Genomic DNA, 21,973 nt, shown 5'->3' with positions numbered 1-21,973 from the left:
CAGCAGCGGCAGCTTCAGCAGCAGCAGCGGAGGTTCCAGCAGTGGCACTTCCAGCAGCGGGGGCAGCAGGGGCAGATCCAGCACAAAAGTAGACATGTAGATCAATGGAACACAATATAGTATCCAGATGTAAATCCAGGTAGCTATAGCCACCTGATATTCGATAAAAATGCCAAAAATACTCATTGGAGAAAAGACAGCCTGTTCAGCAAATGGTGTTGGGAAAACTGGATATATATCTGTAGAAGGATGAAAATAAATTCTTCTCTCTCTCCATGCACAAGAATTAAGTCCAAATGGATTTAAGACCTTAACATCAGACCTGAAACTCTGAAACTGCTAGAGGAAAAAGTAGGGGAAACCCTTCAACATATTGGTCTTGGCAAAGACTTTCTGAATACAACCCCAATTGCTCAGGCAATAAAACCACAGATTAATCACTGGGATCTCATGAAATTACAGATTTTGCACTGCAAAGGACACAATGAAAAAAGCAGAGTCAACTTACAGAATGGGAAAAAAATCTTTGCCAGCTATATATCTGATAGAGGACTCATATCTAGGATATACAAAGAACTCAAAAAGTTAAATAATAAGGAATCAAACAAGCCAATCAAAAAATGGGCTATGGAACTAAATACAGCATTCTCAAAGGAAGAAATACGAATGGTATATGAGCATCTAAAAAATGTCCTATGTCACTAGTCATCAGAGAAATGCAGATTAAAATTACATTGAGATTCCATCTCCTGTCAAATTGGCTACTATCATGAAAACAAATGATCATAAATGCTGGCAGGGATGTGGAAAAAGAGGAACCCTTGTACACTGCTGGTGGGAATGCAATCTGGTCCAGCCATTGTGGAAATCAGTGTGGAGGTTCCTAAAATAGCTAAAGATTGATCTACCATATGACCCAGCTATAGCACTCCTAGGCATATATTCTAAGGACTCATCTCATTTCCTTAGAAGTACATGCTCAACCATGTTTATTGCTGCTCAATTTATAATAGCTGGGAAATGGAACCAGCCTAGATGTCCCCTCAACTGATGAGTGGATAATGAAGATGTGGCACATTTATACAATGGAGTTCAATTCAGCTGTAAAGAAAAATGAAGTTATGAAATTTTCAGAAAAATGGATGGATCTGGAAAGGATTATAGTAAGTGAGGTAACCCAGGCCCAGAAAGCCAAGTGCCACATGTTCTCTCTCATATGTGGATCCTAGCTACAGATGATTGGGCTTCTGCATGAGAAGGAAAATACTTAGTAGCAGAGGCCAGTAAGTTAAAAAGGAGACATAAAGGGAAGAGAAAGGAAGGGGGGAGGGTACTTCATAGGTTGATATTGTATATATGTAAATAGAATGATTGAGATGGGGAGGTAATATGATGGAGAATGGAATTTCAAAGGGGAAAATGTGGGGGGGGTATTATCATGGGATTTTTTTTAATCATGGAAAATGTTAATAAAAATTGTAAAAAGATAAAAAATAAAATAAAAAAGAATATGTATTCTGTGGCATTTGGATGGGATGATTTGTACATATCTGTTAGGTCCATTTGTTGTATGAGCTTATTTAATGCAGATGCTTCTCTGTTTAGATTTTGTTGGGATGACCTGTCAATTATAAGAGTGGGGTATTGAAACCACCCACTTTTTCTGTGAACTTAAGTCTAATAATGTCTGTTTGAAGAAACTGGGAGACCCCATGTTAGGTGCATACATATTTAGAATTGTAATGTCCTCCCATTGTAGTGTTCCTTTAATCAATATAAAGTGACCTTCTTTATCTTTCCTAACCAATGTTGGTTTGAATTCTATCCTGTCAGATATTAGGATAGTAACACCTGCTTGTTTTCTAGGCCCATTTACTTGAAATTCCATTTTCCATCCTTTCATTCCAAGATAGTGTTCATTTTTTTTTATGGAAAGGTAAGTTTCCTGGAGGTAACAAATAGAAAGATCTTGTTTTTTAATCCTGCAAGTCTGCTTCTTTTGGTTGGGGCATTGAGGTCCTTGATATTAAGAGTTATTGAAAGGTGTGCACATATTGTTGCCATTCTTCTTGTTTTGTAGTTATTCCTATTTTTCCTTTACTCTCTTGTATTAACTGCTTTTTGAGTACAGTTTCTTTTTTCCTGTTTCCTTAGGTGTTTCCTTTTCTTCCTCTTCCACATGAAGGATCCCTTCAAGTATTTTCTGTAGAACTGGCTTACTTGTCATATATTCCTTTAGCCTGATTTTGTTGTGGAATGTTCTTATTTCTCCATCAATGTGGATGGATAGTTTTGCTGAATAAAGTAATCTTGGTTGATAGTTGTTAACTTTCAGAACTTGGAATATATCATTCCAAGCTCTTTTTGCTTTTAATGTTTGTGTTGAATAATCTGCTGTTATCTTGATGGGCTTGCCTTTGTATGTGACTTTTCTCCCTCTAACTGATTACTATACATACATACATGTACATATACACACACACACACATACACACACATGCTTTTGTGCTTTGTAATGTAATTATAATGCGGCAGGAAGAGTTTCTTTCCTGATTTGTCTGTTATACATTCTGAAGGCTTCCTGCATCCGTATTGGTGTCACTTTCCCTATTTGGGGGAAATTTTCTTCTATGATCTTGTTGAAAACATCTACTATGCCTTTGGAGTGAAATTCTTCTCCTTCTACCTGAATTCTTTTAAAAAATATTTAAGGAATTTTATTTATTTATGTATTTGAGAGGCAGAGAGAAAGTGAGGCAAATAGAGGAAGAGGGAATGGGTGTACCAGGGCTTTCAGCCACTGCAAATCAACTCCAGACACAGGCACCATCTGTGTATATGGTTTATGTGGGTCCTGGGGAATCGAACCTGGGTCCTTTGGCTTTGCATGCAAGCACCTCATCCACTAAGCCATCTCTCCAGCCTGCCCTCTGAATTCTTGTGTGTGTTTTTTTCATCATGTCCCAGATGTCTTGAAATTTCCATTCATACTGTCTTTCTCTGTGTTGGACTGTATTAGATCTTCTACCTGGTCTTCTAGTTTAGATAGTCTGTTCTCTCCTTGATCAATGGTGTGACTTTCTACAGAATTTTCTATTTGACTTATTCTGTTTTTCATTTCTGGTATTTCTGATTGGCATATTTTTCATTATTTCTAGTTCTGTACTCATGTCTTGTATTGACCTCCTTATTTTGTTAAGTTGGTTTCCTGTGTTCTCTTGGGATGTTTTCAGGAGTTTGTTTTTTATTCTTTGATTCCTTTGAACATAGATATAATCATTTTTTGAGTTCTTTGTCAGGCATTTCATCTAAATCAGTCTCACTGGAGGTCATTTTTGATGCATTTATAATTTTTGGTGGAACTGTCTTGTCTCAATTTTTTTGTGTTTCTTGTATTATACAGTAGAAAATTTTTGCATCTTTGAGTTAATTTGATGCTTGGGTTTTTTAATTATCTGCTGTATTCTTAGACATATAAATACAATTTTATATATCTTCAGGGGAGGTGTTTAAGGTGCCAGGTGTGGCTCTTATATTACTCCCAGAATAACAAAAAATAACAAAAAAGGAACCCTGTGTGTTGAGGTGGCCTGCTCTGCAAGTATTCTAGTAGGCTGAGTGGAGTAGATTACTGGCAAATTCTAAAATTCAACTGAGCAATATACACACTCAATCAAAACCAGTAGAATCTTTATGCAAGAGTGGGGATTAAAACAAACAGATAATTTAATAAAGCCAAAGTCCTTAAGTGTATGTTGCCCCACACCATTACTCCTATCAACTGGGAGGCTGAAATTTCTGGTCTGAAATGGGTTCCAGGTCACCCTGGGTGGAGACCCTGCCCCCAATAATGACAGAAGAAAAAGACAAAGGCACTATAAATCACTAAATTTCAAGGCAATAATAGTCAACACCAAAATACAGGTTATTTGAGAATAGTAAAGCCCACCCAGAATATATCAATCAAATCTAATGCATAACCTGCCCTGACATGAAAGGTGAAATTAGCATTTCCAGTGTAGACCTATGTACCTAGCTTTGTGTAAGTAGGCCCTGTTACCTTTTGGGATGGCTTCTAATCTCAAAATGCTCAGTGCCCAAATCCATCCCTCTCTCTTGCACTGTGGACTTGGTCAGGCTGGGTCACTGGATCTGGTGTTCTGATTGGCTGTGCTGGATGCTGTGTGGCTGGGGGGTGGATGAGTTTTTACTTTTATACTATAACCTTTTTATTTTTAAAACTATACTTGAATGTGGGTGTATTTCTTTAGTTTTTTTTGTTGTTTATTAATTGTTTTTTTTTTTTTTGGTAACAGTCTCACTGTGTAACCCAAATTATCTTCAAACTGAACTCAGATGAACTTTTGATTGTTCTGCCTCCACCACTAGGGTGTTGTGATTATAGGTACAGGTTGTGCTACCAGTCCAAGTCTCAGCTTTCAATGCAGCCCCCTTAGCCTGTTACTTTAGAAATCACTCACAGTAATGCTGTTTATGGCCTACTCTCTTTGTTGAGTTTCTTTATGTGAGTCTTAGGTATCTGAAAAAATAAGTTATAGATGTCATTAATCAGTACAACGTGAGTAGCCTAGTGTTCAGTGTCTGCGCAACTGTGGCCAGGACAAGGAACAGTTTCCCAAGAAATAAGTATCAATAAGTAAAATGCAATTCAGTAAAAATACATTTTTATATTTGATATGGTCTCATGTAGTCCAGGATGGACTACATGAACTAGAATTCACTATATGCCTTAAGAAGATATGATGGCATGAGTCACTATGCTGTGCTAAAACAATTTCAATTTGTAGTGTTTTCTCTCCTTTTCTTTTTTCTTTTCTTTTCTGGGGCAGCCAAAACTAACCTGGAACTCATTCCATAGTTCTAGGCTGACCTCGAATTTACAGTATTCCTCCTACCTCCGCTTCTGGAGTGCTGGGATTAAAGGCATGCACCACTCTGCCCGACCAGGTTTCCAAAGAAACGCTGCTCTTCCAGGTGTGGTAGAGCAATGGTAGAGGTCAGCCTGGACTGAGCCTCCCAGGGTGGACACTGGCTAGAACACTACCTTTACCTCATTCCTTAACAGATTGTTGTCAGCAACTTTTTGCCCGGTAGCAAAGACCTCCCAGTCCAGTTCTATTGATTTCTCTGTTCCCCACCGCTGGTGTGAACCCTACTTTCTTCATCTGCTCTCACTCCCGAGTTTTGGCGTTCTTTTCCAACAAGGATTTTTTTCAGTCAGTGAATGAATAAACTAATGACTGCTCATGCATGATTAATGGATGAAATGAACAGAGTAACTGGGGTCCACTGAGTGATGTGGTTTGGGGAGGTCAAAGTAAGTAAACGTAGCTGTAGCCCTCAGCGAACTAATACAGAGGGAAATCGCTTCAAGGAGTAAATATGAAGGATTAAAAAGATTGTTTTAGGCCGGGCTTGGTGGCACACGCCTTTAATTCCAGCACTGGGAAGGCGGTTTGCCACGAGTTCGAGGCCAACCTGAGACTACACAGTGAATTCCAGGTCAGCTTGAGCTAGAGTGAAACCCTACCTCCAAAAACCAAACAATATTGTTTTAGTACAAAGCTGAGGGCGGGTCACTGTCTGGTCACACCGCCGAGCCAATGTAGGGCTTTTCGGCCTTACAGTCACCGCCTCTCCCGGCCAGGAAGGTCGCTCCAGAGGCAAAACTACACTTCCCAGAGTGCAGCGCGGCCGGGGCGAACTAGGAGCCGGAAGTGCAGCTCGGGAGGTCCAAGGGCGCTAGGGAAGTGGCGGGTGGGCACCGAGGGGGCGTGCACGTGAGAAGGCAGGCCTGGAGTGCGGGCATGGCCGAGGCCAGAAAGCGGCGGGAGCTGCTCCCCTTGATCTACCATCACTTGCTCCAGGCGGGCTACGTTCGCGCGGCGCGGGAAGTGAAGGAGCAGAGCGGCCAGGTAAGCGTTGGAGGGCTGCGTGCGAGATCTGGAGAGCCGTGGCCCGTGTCCCCATCCCCAGGGTCTTGGCGGACGCCGGAGCCGAGCCTATGGTGGTTCGGGACGCGGGCCAGGGTGGAGGAGGGGCAGTAGACTCGGCCTTACCCAGACGATTTCGTCACCCTTCTGGGCCTCAGTTTTCCCGTCAGTGCAGTGGGCAAGCCGTAACCTGTGCTCTGACATGCAAGGCTTTGTAATTCCCGCGCTCCTACCTTCAGCCGCTTCCTGAAAGCGGCATTTTTAAGTTTCCGTCGTCTGTGACCACGTGGCTCGCTGCAGCGCTCCTGGGGCGTCCAATTTGCTGTGGCTTCCAGGGTGGATTTCCACCAGTCCTGTGTGGAACGCTAAGAGGAGGGAACCCTTAGTTGTTGGGCTAGGAACACAGTCCCCTGGCTGTCTTGGTTATGACAGGGCGGATGTAGAACTCGAATTCGTGGGGTAGTCATTTCAAACTGAATTTTAATCTGACCTTCAGGATGTTGGTGGTGGAATTGAGGAGCACCCGTCCTCAGCCTCCCCTTTCAGGTAACAGTCTGGTCGAGGAGAAAAATCAAGAGTCACAAAAGTAACTATACTTTAACATTGTTAAGCAGTAGAGTGAGGCTCAAGATAGTAAAACACCGGTAGCAGAATATTCTTGTCAGGAATATCTGAGTGGGACTGTTACCCTGCAGAAGTGGGAGTTGATTTGAGATCTAAATGGAGATGCAATTCAAGTATAGATGATAATGCCTTAATTCACAGAAACTGCTGTGGCTGAAGTTTTTTTTCTTTTTTGAGGGGAGAGAAACAGTATTTTAGATTTTGAGAAAGCTACCTACCCTGTGAGAGAGCATTTCAAGCCATTGTTGTGGGCTGATGGCCTGACACATTTGAGAACAGGGAGATGGTGACCCTGGGGTAGAGCAGCCCTTTCCATGTTACATTCACTGTGTTGTTAAGGAGGATGCTGAGGTTTGCAGGGTTGAGGAGGAGAATGCAGCCAGCTACCAAGAGCTCTGCCTGGTTCTAGGCCACTCTGCTCAGGTGCCAGGATGCTCTGTTATTGTCACATGGCTCATTTGGATCCACTGGAGGTTAATTGCATCTCTCTTCTTTGCAGAAGAGTTTCCTGACCCAGCCTGTTACCCTTGTGGACATCTATACACACTGGCAACAGTAAGTCTTGTGGGGCAGAAAGAATGGAATGGTGACACCTTAACCAATCAGTTTGGAATACTGGTCTAGCCTAAGATCTGTCCTGGTAGTCTCCTGTTGCTTGCTGCCACACTAGAAACCAGGTCACATCACATGTATTGGGTATATATGTACATGTCTTGTAGTAGGAGATGTCACTAAGAGCTGGGATTTCTTCAGAACAGAAGCTTCTTTTAAAAAAAATATTTATTTACATATGTGTGTATGTGGATGGGTGGGTGCAACAGAGTCTTTTGCCACATTTTTGCATCTGGCTTTTGTGTGAATACTGGGGAATTGAACTTGGGCCTTAGGCTTTGCAAGCAAGCTCCTTTAACCACTGATCTCCCTAGCCCCATCAAAAGCTACTTAACAGTTTGTTATTCACTTGATCAACATCTATTTAGTACCTATGGAATGCCAGGTCCTGTTCTAAGAATGGAAGTAGTGTTAGCAATGAGATAGAGCCAGGTATGGTAGCACATGACTTTAATCCCAGCACTCAGGAGGCTGAGGTAGGAGGGTTGCTGTGAGTTTGAGGCTACCCTGAGACTATATAGTGAATCTCAAGTCAGCCTGGGCTAGAGCAAGACCCTACCTCGAAAAAATACCAAAAAAGAAAAAAAGAAATGAGACAGCTGGTTTCTTCTTTCCTATAGTAAACATTGTAGTCAAAGGATAGCAAAATGCTATTGGAAGTAAAGATTAGGGAAGGCTGGAGCCTAGGACCATGACGCAAAACTGGGCAAGCCTCCTTGAAGTGCTTTGATAAGAGTGAATTAGGCAGGTGGTATAGTGAGTGAAGCAGAATGCTCCTTACTTGGAATTGCTGGTATTGAGACCTTAGACCAAGGAAGAGTATAGGTGAGGCCAGGCAATCTGCAGGTCCCACTCCTGCAGCCTGGCATTCTTGGTGACACATTTACACTAAAGCAGTGTTAGCCAAGGAAGTGAGCTCACTGCATTGGGATGAAGCCCACTGGGCTGTGGATATATGGTCAAGAGCTATTGGGATTTGAGGCAGGGGACAGAGGAGATGGGAAGCAGGTCCCAAAAATGTTAGGGGATGAAGCCAGGATTTGCTGGTGGGTTGGAGAGGAAGAATCTGGCCAGTTCTGGCTTATGCTCCAGGGTGGAAGGCGGGCCTAATGTACAGGACTGGAAAGGTTCTAGGGATGTGTTGAGTGTGGAGTGACTGTGAAATACAAGAAACTTTTCAGAGAGGGAAGAGTAATCCAAGCTCTGTCAATTAGAAGAGCTAAAAGGTGAAGGAGAATTGATTGTGATCTCTCTATATGCCTGACAGTACTTCCTTTCTTAGTAAACCTTGTCAGCAAGCTGCATGGCACACCCTTTCCTGTCACTGGTCCCCTCTGCATTTGAGGGACACAGAGTGGGACAAGGATCTCATACCCGCCAAGTCAGCCTAGCCCTGTAAAATCCAAACCAAGAAACTCCCTGTATGTCCTTGAGCAACTTTCTTGTGTCTTCCTCTACAAAATGGACATAATGTAGTAAATATTGCATTGTGAAGATCAAACACAGTAGGGATTGACTAGGTTCTGAAGCTGGCCATTGGAGCCCCATCCCTTCACTACACCCAGATACTATTCTAGACGCTCTTGAGTAAACAAATTAAGAGAAAATTCTGCTCTTCTGGAACTTACATTCTTTTGGGAAGAGATGAGCAGGGCAAATTGATAATAAAGAAGGCTCAGTCCTTTAATTCCAACACTTGGGAGGCAGAGGTAGGAGAATTGCCTTGAATTCAAGGCCATCTTGAGACTACATAGTGAATTACAGGTCAGCCAGGGCTAGAGTGAGACCCTGCCTCGACCCCCACCACCACCAAAAAAAAAAAAAAAAGACTAGTAATAAACATAATAAATGAAGCTGACTTATAACAGGAACTTCCTGACAGGTGGTTTTTCTTCTGGGGTGGGGGGAGACCTGAGCTGCACATCCCAAACTATGACAGAGCAGTGTCGAACCCAGCTGGAAAACATGAGGCATAGATAATAACTCCCTGCGGATGGGAGGGTGGGATCCAAGGGAATGACTGTTGAAAGTTCAGGGGTCTTTAGCAATCTGGGTGCTTATCCTCCTATCAATTCCCCAAAGTTCCTCCCTGACTCTGGGCAGAGCCTATTGTAGTTCCTTTCTCCTAGTATGCCCTAGGCACTGGGGGATTGTGATAAACTGCTACCCTCTCCTCTCCCCACCCTCCAGGCCTGTCTATGTAGTGAAGGAGATGGTCTGAAAGTCAGTCAAATGACAAGAGATAGAGAAAAGTGCTCAGAAGGAAATAAAACAGGATGCAGGGCAGAGTGCTATGGGGGAGGGGGAGGCAGCTCAGGCACTCTGAGGAGGCTGGCTTAGAGCTTAGCCTGTAGGAAGGAAAGATCAGCATGAAAAGCACAGTTCTGGAGGCAGATGAACCTGGGTGGTTCTGCACAGTACCTCCAAGGGGCTGTGTCTGCATCTGATGGTTGTTAGCTGCTGTTATTCTGTAATGTCATTGGTCACTTGTGGTCATATTCAGCACTAACTGAGAGTTATAAAAGCACTTTATGAAGTGAGTGAAAATGTAGAATACAGAAGTATACCCAACCTGTATTGTCAACATTTAAACTCTTGAGGGCTAGAAGGATGAGGGAGGGCCTATTTCGCAATTGGGATAGCCAGTTTCCTTTGTCCTACAGGACCTCAGAGCTTGGCCAGAAACAGAAGGCAGAAGACGATGCAGCACTGGAAGCCAAGAAGTCCCGAGTGTCAGACCCCATTAGCAGCTCAGAGAGCTCTGAAGAGGAGGAAGAAGCAGAAGGCAGAAGTGCCAAAGCCAGTGAGATCCTGTGTGCTGGGTGCCAAGAAAGGCTGGAGCCTATTCCTTGGGGAACAGCTGTGGGATACTAGCCTACTCTGCAACAGAGGTCTTGTCTAGATTGTTCAGTGCAAGGCCTGTGAAGACAGGACCTTTTTGTAGGGGGAGATTAAGAGTGCCACAGAGCATTTAAGACCTTTCTTTGTGGCAGATATTGTATCCCCATGTGCTGAGGTTCCAAGAGTGAATTGAAAAACCTAGGGGACTGTCAAATACATGCATCTATGAGTTTGAGGCCACACTGAGACTACATAGTGAATTCCAGGTCAGCCTGGGCTGCTAGCGTGAGACCCTACCTTAGGGAAAAAAAAACAATCCAGAAGCTGGTGTGGTAAATCACACCTCTAATCCTAGCACTTAGGAGGCTAAAGTAGGACCAGTGTGAGTCCAAGGTCAATCTGTACAGAGTAAGTTCTAAATTCCAGGTCAGCCTGGGCTAGGGTAAGACCCCATCTAAAAAAAAAAAAAAAAAAAATGCAGAGAAATAAGTTGGAAGTACCTCTGGGCAACATGATAGGATGTAAGGAATTTTCTTCAAAATAAGGCATTATGAACTAGGCGTGGTAGTACATGCCTTTAATCCCAGCCCTGTGAGGCTGGGATAGCAAAATGGCTGTGAATTCATTCAAGGCCAGCCTAGGTTACAGAGTGAGTTCCAGGGCAGCCTGGACTAGAAGGAGACCCTACTTCAGAACAACAAACAAATGACATTCCAAATAATGCATGATGAGAAAGGTGGGAGAAGGTAGATGAAATGAGATTGGCCACAAGTTGATAATGAAACAGGGTGTTTCAGTACACTTCTTCTCTATTTCTGGATGTGTTTAAAACTTTCTGTAAGTACAGAAAGAAGAAGAGAGTTAGGTGCCAGTAAATTCGATCACACCATTTTTTTTTTCTGTAGTGTTCTTTCATAATTCAGAACTCTTTCTCATGTGTCTGATATTTAAAGTGGCTGTACTCTTCAAACACCAAGCGTCAGTAAATCTCAGCATCTAATTGGGCCCAGCCCCTTGGATTAGCTCCATTAGGAAACCACTCGGTTTCCACATAGCTTCCTCTGTGGCCAGGAGCTGTTCACTGCCTCTCTTGCTGAGTGATTGTCAGGGCTGTGGTGTAGCAGCATGTGGAACACACCTGCCAGTTCGGTATGTTCTGTGATAGGTGTTGGGAAGGTGAGCCAGTTTTTCCCCTTGGGATATAGACATAGAGCTTTTAGGTTACTCTGGGTAGATTTGGGGATACAGCACCGAGCTCCTCCCCACCACTGTGGGCTGGACCTCAGGTACTCAGGTGCCAGCACCAAGTGACTAATACCAGTTGGACTATGAGATGAGGTGAAGCCTGTTTATTATTTTTAAGAATTTTTTAAAAGTTTGTATTTATTTGCAAGCAAAGAGAGAAGAGAGAGATAGGATGAGCTAGCCAGGGCCTCCAGCCACTATAAATGAACTCCAGATGCATGTGCCACATTGTGCAACTTGCTTTACATGGGTACTGTGGAATCAAACCAGTCGTTACACTTTGCAGGCAAGCACCTTAGCTGCTAAGGCATCTTTCCAGCCCTGCTTATCATTTCTTTTTAAATTATTTATTTATTTGAGAGAGGGGGGGAATGAGCACTTCAAGGCTTGTAGCCACTAAAAACAAACTCCAAATGTTTGTGTCACTTTGTGCATCTGGCTACTGGGGAATTGAATCTGGGTCCTTTGGCTTTGCAGGCAAACACCTTAATAGCTAAGCCACCTTTCCAACCCGTTTCTCAGTTTTTGATAACAAAATCCTATTTGGCTCACCCGGCAAGTTTTTGTGTCTTACAGCTCCAAGACCAACATCTACTACACCTGTGACTGTGGATTTGCCATCAAGCCAGAAAGAAAAAGCCCTGGTGAGTGGGGCCATTTTCTTAACTATTACCTGTGCGAGTGCCTTGTAGGGGACAGTTCCCTGGGTCATAAGTGCCTGACCTCCATTCATACTTCAGCCTATGTCACCAAGCAGGTCCCTTCATCTCTCTGGGCCTCAGTTTATTTTCTTGTAAAATAGGGGATGCTTACTGCAGTTTTATTCCTCCCTACACTTCCCTGTTTTCTGAGGAGCTCTTCACCTAGTACCTGGTGTGTTCCAGGCACTGTGTGAGGCAGTAAGGTACCATGGTGAATAAGACCCCTGTGCTTCAGGATCTCTAAATCAGAAACTACTCTGAAAGAGTTTCATTTTCCACTAATCCATAAATATTGTTTGTTGTAGTCAACAATATGTTGCAAAGATGAACTTCTAAACTAGATGCACTTTGTAGGAGGAAGGGTTTATTGCAGCTTATAGATCCAAGAGAAGTTCCATGATGGTGAACAAGTGTGGCCCCCTTTAACAGATCCAAGCAGAGAAACACCATCAAACAGCCAGCACTATAAACAAGCACAAACAGGCAGCAAAAACAAAGGATCCAGGGGATGGAGAGATGGCTTAGTGGTTAAGGTACTTGTCTGCAAAGCCAAAGGATCCCGGTTCAACTCTCCAGGACCCACACAAGCCAGATGCACAAGGTGGCGCATGCATCTGGACTTCGTTTGCAGTGGCTGGAGGCCCTGGCGCACCCATTCTCTCTTCCCCCCTCAAATAAATTAATTAATAAAATATATTAAAAATAAAAAACTAGGGACCCAGGCAGAACTCAAACCTCTCTGCATACCTTTAGCCTGGAATTCAAATCCACTCCCAGTAACACCTTAGGGCTAGACCCCAAGATCTGTCCTTCCAGCTAGACAGTTGGAGACAAGCTTTAGTAAAATACCCGAGTCTATGGGGGATAGGGGTATAACACACTGTTAAACACACATAAAGGACTGTATCCTCCAAATTGGAAAATGGCAATAAAGTATAGAAGTAATTATGAAATAATGCTAATTTTCACAACAAACTGCAAACCACTTACCAAATAACTACTATGGCCTGAAAACAGTAATGAGACTCTCTTAGCACCTGTGTGAAAGGCATCTCAGCCCCACTGTGAAGGTGGGGAGACAGATAAACCAATTAACTGTGAAACAAGGTTGAAAACTGTCTGCCCTTCTTAGGCAAGGAAAGGTGGCACCATGCTCACACTTGGCACAGTCTGCATTGGGCCCATGTGTAGAGAACTGTGCTCCTCACATATTCTGCTATGCCAAGTTGTCTCTCTTATTCCTTGTAGGCAAAGGGCAAGAAAACAAGCAAGATCTCAAACTCCATACTGCATCCTGTTGCGGGGAAGGCAGTGGTCCACCTGCTCTCTGGGAAGTCCCCTAAGAAGTCAACAGAACTTGCAGCAGACACTGTTTTGGTCTCAGAAACTGAGGAGGAGGGTAGCATCCAGGCTTGCAGTGCTACTGCCAAACCAGGTGAGAAGCCGCCATCTCAAAGCCAGGCCCCCAGAATCCAGGGTGGGGAAGCAAGCCTAGGCATTGCTATGTTGTGCTCTGAGACAGTTTGGCTGTCAGGTTTCTGCTGCTGACAGTCTCCATGACAACCAGGGTCCTGTACCACAGTCTATTTTCTCCTCCCCTAACCTGGATCTGCCTCTAGAATACCACTAGGCCTTTTTTTTTTTCTGTTTTTTTGAGGTAGGATCTCTCTGTAGCCCAGGCTGACCTGGAATTCACTATGTCGTCTCAGTGTGGCCTCAAACTCATAGTGATTCTCCTACCTCTGCCTCCTGAGTGATGGGATTAAAGGTATGCACCACCATGCCTGGCTCCAGGGCTTTTTAGAGGGAAGCGTAGCAAGCAGCAAGATTCTGAGTAGACCAGGTTAGGTGGAATGATTTTTGGTTCATCTCTGATGGGTTGTAGGGAGCACTGTGGTTGCTTGGACACTAAATGCAAAGGCTCAGGTCTGTCTATTTCTTACATGGCATGGGCATTTGCCCAGCCTATATCTCTGGACATGATGGTGATTAGTGATTTGAGAAACCATCATGTACTGCCCCTTGTTTGTGGAGGCTTAACCTGCCTTTGCCATTGCCTCAGAAAGGGGCAGGAAAATGGACAATGAAAATCCCCACTACAGATGTGGGGCTTCAGGAGATGGAGGATCTGTAGCTCTGTGCATGTGATGAGTGAGTGCTTAGCACCTGAGTTTGACTGGCAGCTGTCATGGGGAAGGCTCTGGGAAGGGCAGATGAGTGTAGAAAGGGTGTTTCTCAGTTTCTTATGTCCACCTTCAGGGATGGTGTCAGCGGGCCAGGCCAGCAGCTCCAGCGAGGACACCTCCAGCTCAAGTGATGAGACAGATGTAGAGGTAATTTCCATCTATCCTCAGGAGTCACCCTCTTCCAGCCTCCGACTCTCTCAGAAGCCTGGCTGTTACTCAGTCCCTGTGGCCCAAATCAACTCAGCAGCTGTCAGGTGCCGGAAAGGTTGAGGCTGCGGCTGGCACTATCTTGGATCAGACTGAATAAGACTGGAGTTGTAGTCTCCCTTGGGCAGGGTGGCATCCATGTTCTTCTGGGCCTGTGTCCCTAGCTGACCACCTACAAAAGAAAGGTACCTTGCTCCTAATCCATTGCATGATGAACGGGTTTGGCAGGAGACATAGTATGTATAGAGATAATTCATACTTTTCTGAAGCATATGGATCTTCAGTTTCTTGAATGAAGGGGGACAGTGATAAAATATAAGGTCACAGATAGCAGGGACCACCATAGATGCTTGGAGTTTATTCTGTGGGCTTGGGAGAGGCCATTGTAGGGTTTCAGGCCCAGAAGTAAGATGATTTGATTTATGTTTCAAAATCAGATTGTGGTTGTGATCTGGATTGGAGAAGGTTATCAAAGCAGTGAGAGCTGGGCGTGGTGGCACACGCCTTTAATCCCAGCACTTGGGAGGCAGAGGTAGGAGGATCGCCTTGAGTTTGAGGCCACCCTGAAACGACATAGTGAATTCCAGGTCAGCCTGGACCAGAGTGAGACCCTACCTCAAAAAACTAAATAACAAAAAAGGATAAAAGCAGTGAGAGCCAGGCTTGGTGGCACACACACACCTTTAGTCCCAACACTTGGGAGGCAGAAGTAAGATCACTGTGAGTTCAAGGCTAGCCTGGAGTTCCAGGTTCCAGGTCAGCCTGGGCTAAAGTGAGACCATGCCTCAAAACACCAAAAAAAAAAAAAAAAGGGCAGTGAGACCCACTAGAGGTGGGGAGGGGTAGCTGATGGAGCAATAGTATCACAAAGTTCCAGTAGCTGGGACCAAGCTATTCACTTAAATGGTATAATATTCTCCAGCTGGATGCTATCTGTGTATGTGATCTGTGCCTTTCTGGAAAGAAGGTATAAAGATAATGTGTGCCTCTGAGTTTGAAAATCAAATGCCATTAGAAGAGGATAAATGAACTAAACCCCTTCCAACACCAAAGAAAAAGAAAATGGTTGCTCATTTCCTGTTTCCATCCCCTGGTCTAGGTCAAAGCCTCACCAGCTCTTACCAAGGAACCTTCATCTAGAAAGACAGCCCCAGGCCCTGGCAAGGTATGGAATGGGACACCCCAGGTCCAAGGAAGCATGTTGACTGCAGCCAGGAGGACCATGGAGCCAGAAGAGTCACCAGAGAGTAGTGAGGAAGACTTTAAAAATGAGGCCAAAACCCCTGCTGGGACATCCAGCCAGGTGAGCCCAGGAGAGGGCTATCTGTCTATCCTGTGACCTCTGGTGCTGGCAGGGTACTCTTGTCAGAGAGGATCCACACTGGAGTGTGTGAAGAGTGAGAGAAGTGGATACGAGTTGAAGAGCAAGGACAGCTGGCCAGTGGGCATTGATGCCTATGGAAATGGCCGTTCTGGGCCACAAAGCATCTTAGAATAGCTGGTTCCCAAGGGTCGGTCCTATACTCACTCTGGTGGTTAAACTATTTAACATAGCTTCTCTGTGTAGAAATGTACTACTGTCCTCCATGCCGCTGGTCCTCCTGGGAAGAAACTTGAGAAGTTTTTTTTGTTTTTGTTTTTTGAGGTAGGGTCTCCCTCAAGTCCATGCTGACTTCACTGTAGTTTCAGGGTGGCCTCGAATTCACAGTGATCCTCCTACCTCTGCCTCCCTAGTGCTGGGATTAAAGGTGTGTGCCGGGCTGGAGAGATGGCTTAGCGGTTAAGCACTTGCCTGTGAAGCCTAAGGACCCCGGTTCAAGGCTTGGTTCCCCAGGTCCCACGTTAGCCAGATGCACAAGGGGGCGCACGTGTCTGGAGTTCGTTTGCAGAGGCTGGAAGCCCTGGCGCGCCCATTCTCTCTCTTTCCCTCTATCTGTCTTTCTCTCTGTCTGTCGCTCTCTAATAAATAAATAAATAAAAATTTAAAAAATAAAATAAAATAAAGGTGTGTGCCACCACACCTGGCTGAGAAGTTTTTGCCATAGTTTTTTTGTTAGTCCCATTGTGTAGCTCAAGCTGGCCTCAAACTCATGGTCCTCCTGCTTCAGCCTCCCAGATGCTGGGCCACAGATGTGTATTCCCATACCTACTGAGACTTGGAGAAATTTTGATTGCCTCACTTCCTCTTTGGCTTCTCGTACCAAACCAGAGTCTGAACAAGCAAGTTCCATGTTAATTAACAATCCATTCTTAGCTGGGCATGGTGGCTCACGCCTTTAATCCCAGCACTCGGGAGGCAAAGGTAGGAGGATTGCCGTGAGTTCGAGGCTACCCTGAGTCTCCATAGTGAATTCTAGGTCAGCCTGGGCTACAGTGAGACCCTACCTCAGAAAACCAAAAAAGAATCCATTCTTTAGACCCTACCTCAAAAAACCAACAACAAAAACAACCAAACAAACAAATCCATTCCCTTCATGTTTCTGTTGGCTTTGCTTCAAGGTCTGTCTCAACCAGCAGTTCCCATGCCCCTGAATATCTCTCAGGGACAAGTGAGGGGGTTAGAAAACTGCTAGAATTAGAGCAGGAAAGAAGAGAAGGGAACATGCAATGGCAGGTGCTAATAATTGTTAAAGATGACATGGGTTGGCAGTATTAAGTGGCCAGGGAAGGCCCCAGAAAACTACAGGCCTGAAGTTGAAGAGCAAGGGGCCATGTAGACATTTTAGGTCATTCCTGGCAGGGCACATGGTAGGTACTGGGGTCCTGAAGTAGGTTACAAGTGCAGATCTCATCTACTAAGGGCTGCAGTGTGAGCTTTTACAGAAAATCAACATCCCCCATGTTGACTGAAACTTGAAAAGACAAGTTGAACAAAGCCTTTACGGACTAACTGGCCCTCCGCATGGATGTTCTTGGAAGATAAGAACCGTATTTTCTAGGAAGATTGGCCTAGGGCCCAGTAGACACATTTTCCCGAGAAGTCAGGACCTGTGGCCACCCTGTCAAAGCCCCAAGGCAATGGTGAGCCCTTAGTGTGGTAGAAAGAATGAATGACAAGGAGCCTAGTTGTTGGACCTTGCCCCAGGAGAGTCAGGACAGGTCTCCTAGGATCATGCTGTTCTCCATGCCAGGGAGCACTCATGCTGTCCTTCCTTGAGATTGCTCCTCACCAGTCTCCTTTGCACACTTCCCCAAAGCACTATTAGCTGTCTCCTGAGCTGGCCAGACCTGTACCTGTGCCTACAGAGTAAACATGAAATGATTTGTGTGGTGGGGCAGCCCAGGATCTGTACACAGCCAGAATGAGAGCCACCACAGGACTTTTGTGTCTGTGTGGGGTCCTGGCTGAGGTGGTAGTAGCCAAGTAAAATTAAACAAAAGCCAAGAAGGTCTCAAGCTGAGGGAGTGTAAAGCTGGTCAGTATCAGGGAACCAGGAGGTTGGGGCACCAGTAAAGTTGTGGGGGAGGGGCTGTCTTGAGAGACTTCAGGCTTTATCCTTAAGACGTTGTCAGAAGCATCAGGAAGGAGGAGAGAGTAAACTGTTCTTTCTCTTCCACTAGGTAAAGACTTCTGAGAAAATACTGCAGGTCAGAGCTGCCTCAGTCTCTGCCAAAGGAACTCCTGGGAAAAGGACCATCCCAGCACCCCTTGGGAAGACAGGGCCCATAGCCACCCAGGGCAAGGCAGAGAGGCCAAAACAGGACATGGAGAGCAGCAGCAGTGAGGAGTCTGACAGCGAGGAGGAGGCGCCAACTGCTGTGTCTGCTCTTCAGGTGAGGCCTGGAGAGGAACTGCCTGCAACCTAGGCCTCTAGATGGCCTCTATGGACCTGTTATCCACTTGGCAGGACCCTAACTCTTTGCCCCTGTCACTGGTAGGACCATCTCTGTAAGCTCTCCCCTCACTGTTTCTCACTCCAGGTGAGGCCCTCGGGGAAGACCCCTCCTGACAGAGTTGTTTCAGCCCCTGGTAAGGAGTCATCAAGGAAAGGGGCTCCTCCAGTGAACCCTAAAAAGGCAGGGACTTCAGCTGCCCAAGCCCAGGCAAGGAAGCAGGAGAACTTGGACAGCAGCAGTAGCAGTGATGAGTTGAATAACAATGATGAGGAGACACCAGCAGCTGTGAACCTAACCATAAGCCCTGCTCCGGTGAGGCTGGGGGACATTGTGCCCTGACCAGAAAGCTCTTGCAGGCTGCATACCCTCTGGGCACCTTTTCCTGATCTCAACTCTATTTCACTTCCAGATGAAACCCTTGGGGCAAAGTCCCCAGGTCAGACCTGTCACCACTGTGGGTGTGGGGCTATCAAGGAAGGCCACTGGCCCAGTCCCTCCCAGGAAGGCAGGGTCAGCAGCTCTAAGTGTCCAGGTGGGGAAGTTGGAAGAGGACTCAGAGAGCAGCAGTGAGGAGTCGGGTGGTGAAGATGCAGTGATAGCAGCCCAGGTGAGCCCCTTCCCACAAGGCTCACTTGATCGCAGCACTAGAACCCACCTGGCTTGCCAGCCAACCATCCCCTGCACCCTAGGAGTTTCCCAGCTGCCTTGGACTTTTGTTACTGCTGCATGCTCTCTTAGGCTCCCTCTTGAATCCCATGTATCTCACTCTAGAGAAAGTCTGCGGGGAAGAGTCTCCCAGTCAGACCTGCCTCAGGTCCTACCAAGGAACCCTTGGGCAAAGTGGCTGTCCCTGCGCCCCCTGAGATGACAGGGTCTGTGGCTACTCAAGTCAGGGCCGAAAGGTCTAAGGAAGACTCAGAGAACAGTGAGGAGTTAAGTGGCAGTGAGGAGGCAGCACCCACAGCCGTGGCTCCAGCTCAGGTAGAGCCCCACCGAGGCAAAGAGGCAGCTACAGTGCAGCACTTCTCACCTGTGACTGGGTTCTGGCTGGTGGGGAAAGCTGACTGGGGGTATACAGCAGAGCAGATGGGGGCTTTGAATCTGGAAACCAACTCCAGCCCCTGTCTGCATTGTTCCCATAGACAAAACCAGCTCTGGAAATAAATACCAACCCCAAGAAAGGCACCCCTACTACCCTCACTTCTGCCAAGGTCATCCCTATGCTAGTGGGTACTCCAGCTCCCTGGAAAGCACGGACCGGGACTTCTCCAGCCAACCTGCCATCCACTGCTCTGGCCAGGGGCACACAGAGGCCAGAGATGAGCTCTTCCAGCAGCGAGGAGTTGGAGGAGAAGGAAACCAAGGCAATAGGGTTACAGGTGAGGCCTAAGTTTGCTTGGAGCTAGCCTCTGTGGGACTTTCTAGGCCTCTGGAGATCCCCACTTCTTGTCATTTCAGAGCAAGTCTGTGGGGAAAGGCCTGGCACCCACTAGGAAGATAGGACCTACAGCTGCTCAGGTCAGAGCTGAGGCTCAGGAGGACTCTGAGAGCAGTGAGGAGGAATCCAGCAGTGAGGAGGCAGCTACCGCCCCAGCACAGGTGAGGCAGGGTGGGCCACCATGGCTAGGACCAAGTCTGGCTCATTTAGAACTGCTCTTACCCCTGGACATAAAGAATACTCAAGAGCAGACTCATCTTGGTCTCATTATCCTCTGTCCCAGAGTCTCCTTTGTGGCCTGTGAGCTCCCTAATATCTCTCTCACACTGCTCATTTTTGTCCTGCTCAGGAAGGTCCCACCTGGACCTGGAGTAGGGTGTGGCTGTGTAAACAGGTTACTCTAGCAGGGTGCAGTAGGGCTCTAGTAGGGGTATATACTGAGAAGACACCTCAGGTTTTCAGGACAGATAGTATCTGAGTGAGTCACCTAGTGAAGAAGAGTGTAGTTTCCTGGGCTAAGGAAAGCAGTCTTGGCTGGCACCACAATCAGTACAAGTGGCAGGGGCCAGGAACCATGCTACCTGGATTTGAGTCCAGCTCCACATCCTGACAGATGATGCAATCCTCAAGGCCTTGGCATCCATCTGATGGATGATGTTCATCAGAAATCACCCCTCACAGTTGTGAGTGATACTGTGGATGGCACCTTACTACTTGTGCATCTGACTTTTACTACGTGGACACTAGGGAATTGACTCCAGTTGCTAGGCTTTACGGGCAGGAATCTTAACTACTAAGCCATCTCTCTAGCCCCCAGTGCTGTAATGGGAAGAAAAATTTCTAAAGGATCTTACTCCAGATATTTCCCCCTTCCTCATTCATGTCCTTGTAGATTGTTTTTGCTAGAAATGTTGATGTGTATTTTGGGAATTCTCTGGAGTGTTTTTCTGTCTTGTTCTGTTGGCCTTTGTGCTTTGCTCCCACCTAATAAACTCGTGCTTGAGCTTCAGCAATTATCTTAGCATTCTAGCTGGCAGGGAGAAGAAAGAGACATGTTGAGTATTTTTTATGATACTTGACTTAAATTCTGTTAAGCAGATTTTAATAACGTCTCCTAGCTGAAAGGGAGCCTAGAATGCATTTTTTGTTCCAGGTAGACGTAGCTAACATTATTACAAGAACGAGCTTAAGTGCTTACTAGGTGACAGGCACTATGTTAAACACAAAATCTCCTTACAGTGGCCCAGTAGAAGCACCTTGTTATTGTCCTCAGGAGGAAACAGGCCCAATCAGATGGAATCATTCAAGTTCACACAGCTGTTAGATGAACGAGCCACATAAATTCAGAATCTGATTGCAGTACCAGTGTTTCTGGTGCATCAGTTTGTTGCAGATCACTTTGTTCCTGACAAATTCCCTTCCCTCCTTCCAGGCCAAGCCCCTGGGGAAAACCCCTCAGACCAAAGCCAACCCATCTCCCACAAAAGCATCTTTGGCCAAAGGGGCAGCATTGACACCTGGAAAAACAGCCACAGCCGTTGCTCTGACCAAGGTAAGTGGACCAGAAGCCACACATTGACTCTGTGGAGTGGAGAAGAGGGCCCAGCAGTGATCTAGCCTGAACTAAGCCCTGTACAGGTGGGATAGCCCCATTGCTACACCTCAGTGGGAGCTTAATCCACAATGGTTCATCCTGTCTCTTCTCCAATGCCATTGTTTCCTTCCAATTCAGAGTAAGACACCTGTGAGGGCTCCCCAGAACAGTGCTGTAATTTCTGCAAGGGGCCAGTTGTCTATGCCAGCCATGGGGAAGATGGGAACAGCCCAGGCACAGAAGAGGGCCCCAGCAGATGCAGAAAAGGACTCTGAGAGTAGCAGTGAGGAGTCTGACAGTGAAGAAGAGATGTCACCTCAGGTACCTGGGTTCGGGCTGGGGAGAGCCACAGTATGCTTTGGCGTGATCGTGTAGGGCACAGCACTATATACCCACAATTACCTCAACTCCTGCCTCCTTTCTAGCTCTGCAGCTATTCCCTCACTGTTTCTCCTTCCAGATGAGGCCCTTGGGGAAGACTCCTCAGGTCATAGCTGTCTCAGCACCTGCTGAGTCGCCTAGGAAAAGGGCCCCTCCAGCGAACCCTAAAAAGGCAGGGCCTACATCTGCCCAAGCCAAGGCCAAGGCCCACGTGGGGAAGCAAGAGGACTTGGACAGCAGCAGCAGCAGCAGCAGTTGTAGCAGCAGTGATGAATCAGATAGCAGTGAAGAGGAGACACCAGTAGCTGTGACCCTAACCACAAGTCCTGTTCCGGTGAGGCTGGGGGACATTG

General features: G+C 46.1%; 1 protein-coding gene across 9 annotated transcripts in view; it reads left to right on the top strand.

Moving 5' to 3' along the window:
* Positions 1–5,775: 5,775 nt before the first annotated feature.
* Tcof1 (treacle ribosome biogenesis factor 1) overlaps positions 5,776–21,973 on the top strand; it is a 47,886-nt gene continuing 31,688 nt past the window's right edge. For 5 of the 9 annotated variants that reach the window (XM_045132173.1, XM_045132174.1, XM_045132171.1 and 2 more), the window contains exons 1-15: positions 5,777–5,936; positions 7,078–7,133; positions 9,854–9,993; positions 11,853–11,920; positions 13,226–13,412; positions 14,237–14,310; positions 15,470–15,673; positions 17,932–18,144; positions 18,292–18,519; positions 18,617–18,814; positions 19,350–19,586; positions 19,666–19,806; positions 21,078–21,197; positions 21,378–21,560; positions 21,700–21,954. In XM_045132173.1, the coding sequence (XP_044988108.1) occupies positions 5,829–5,936; positions 7,078–7,133; positions 9,854–9,993; positions 11,853–11,920; positions 13,226–13,412; positions 14,237–14,310; positions 15,470–15,673; positions 17,932–18,144; positions 18,292–18,519; positions 18,617–18,814; positions 19,350–19,586; positions 19,666–19,806; positions 21,078–21,197; positions 21,378–21,560; positions 21,700–21,954 (2,412 nt within the window). In that variant the 5' untranslated portion in view covers positions 5,777–5,828. Of the gene's footprint in view, positions 5,937–7,077; positions 7,134–9,853; positions 9,994–11,852; positions 11,921–13,225; positions 13,413–14,236; positions 14,311–15,469; positions 15,674–17,931; positions 18,150–18,291; positions 18,520–18,616; positions 18,815–19,349; positions 19,587–19,665; positions 19,807–21,077; positions 21,198–21,377; positions 21,561–21,699; positions 21,955–21,973 lie in introns of all 9 variants that reach the window. The other 4 variants (XM_045132172.1, XM_045132175.1, XM_045132177.1 and 1 more) reach the window with 4 other exon arrangements.

The sequence above is a fragment of the Jaculus jaculus genome, chromosome 13 (assembly GCF_020740685.1).
Source record: "Jaculus jaculus isolate mJacJac1 chromosome 13, mJacJac1.mat.Y.cur, whole genome shotgun sequence".
Taxonomy (NCBI): Eukaryota; Metazoa; Chordata; class Mammalia; order Rodentia; family Dipodidae; genus Jaculus; species Jaculus jaculus.
This window is presented reverse-complemented; position numbering and strand designations above follow the sequence as displayed.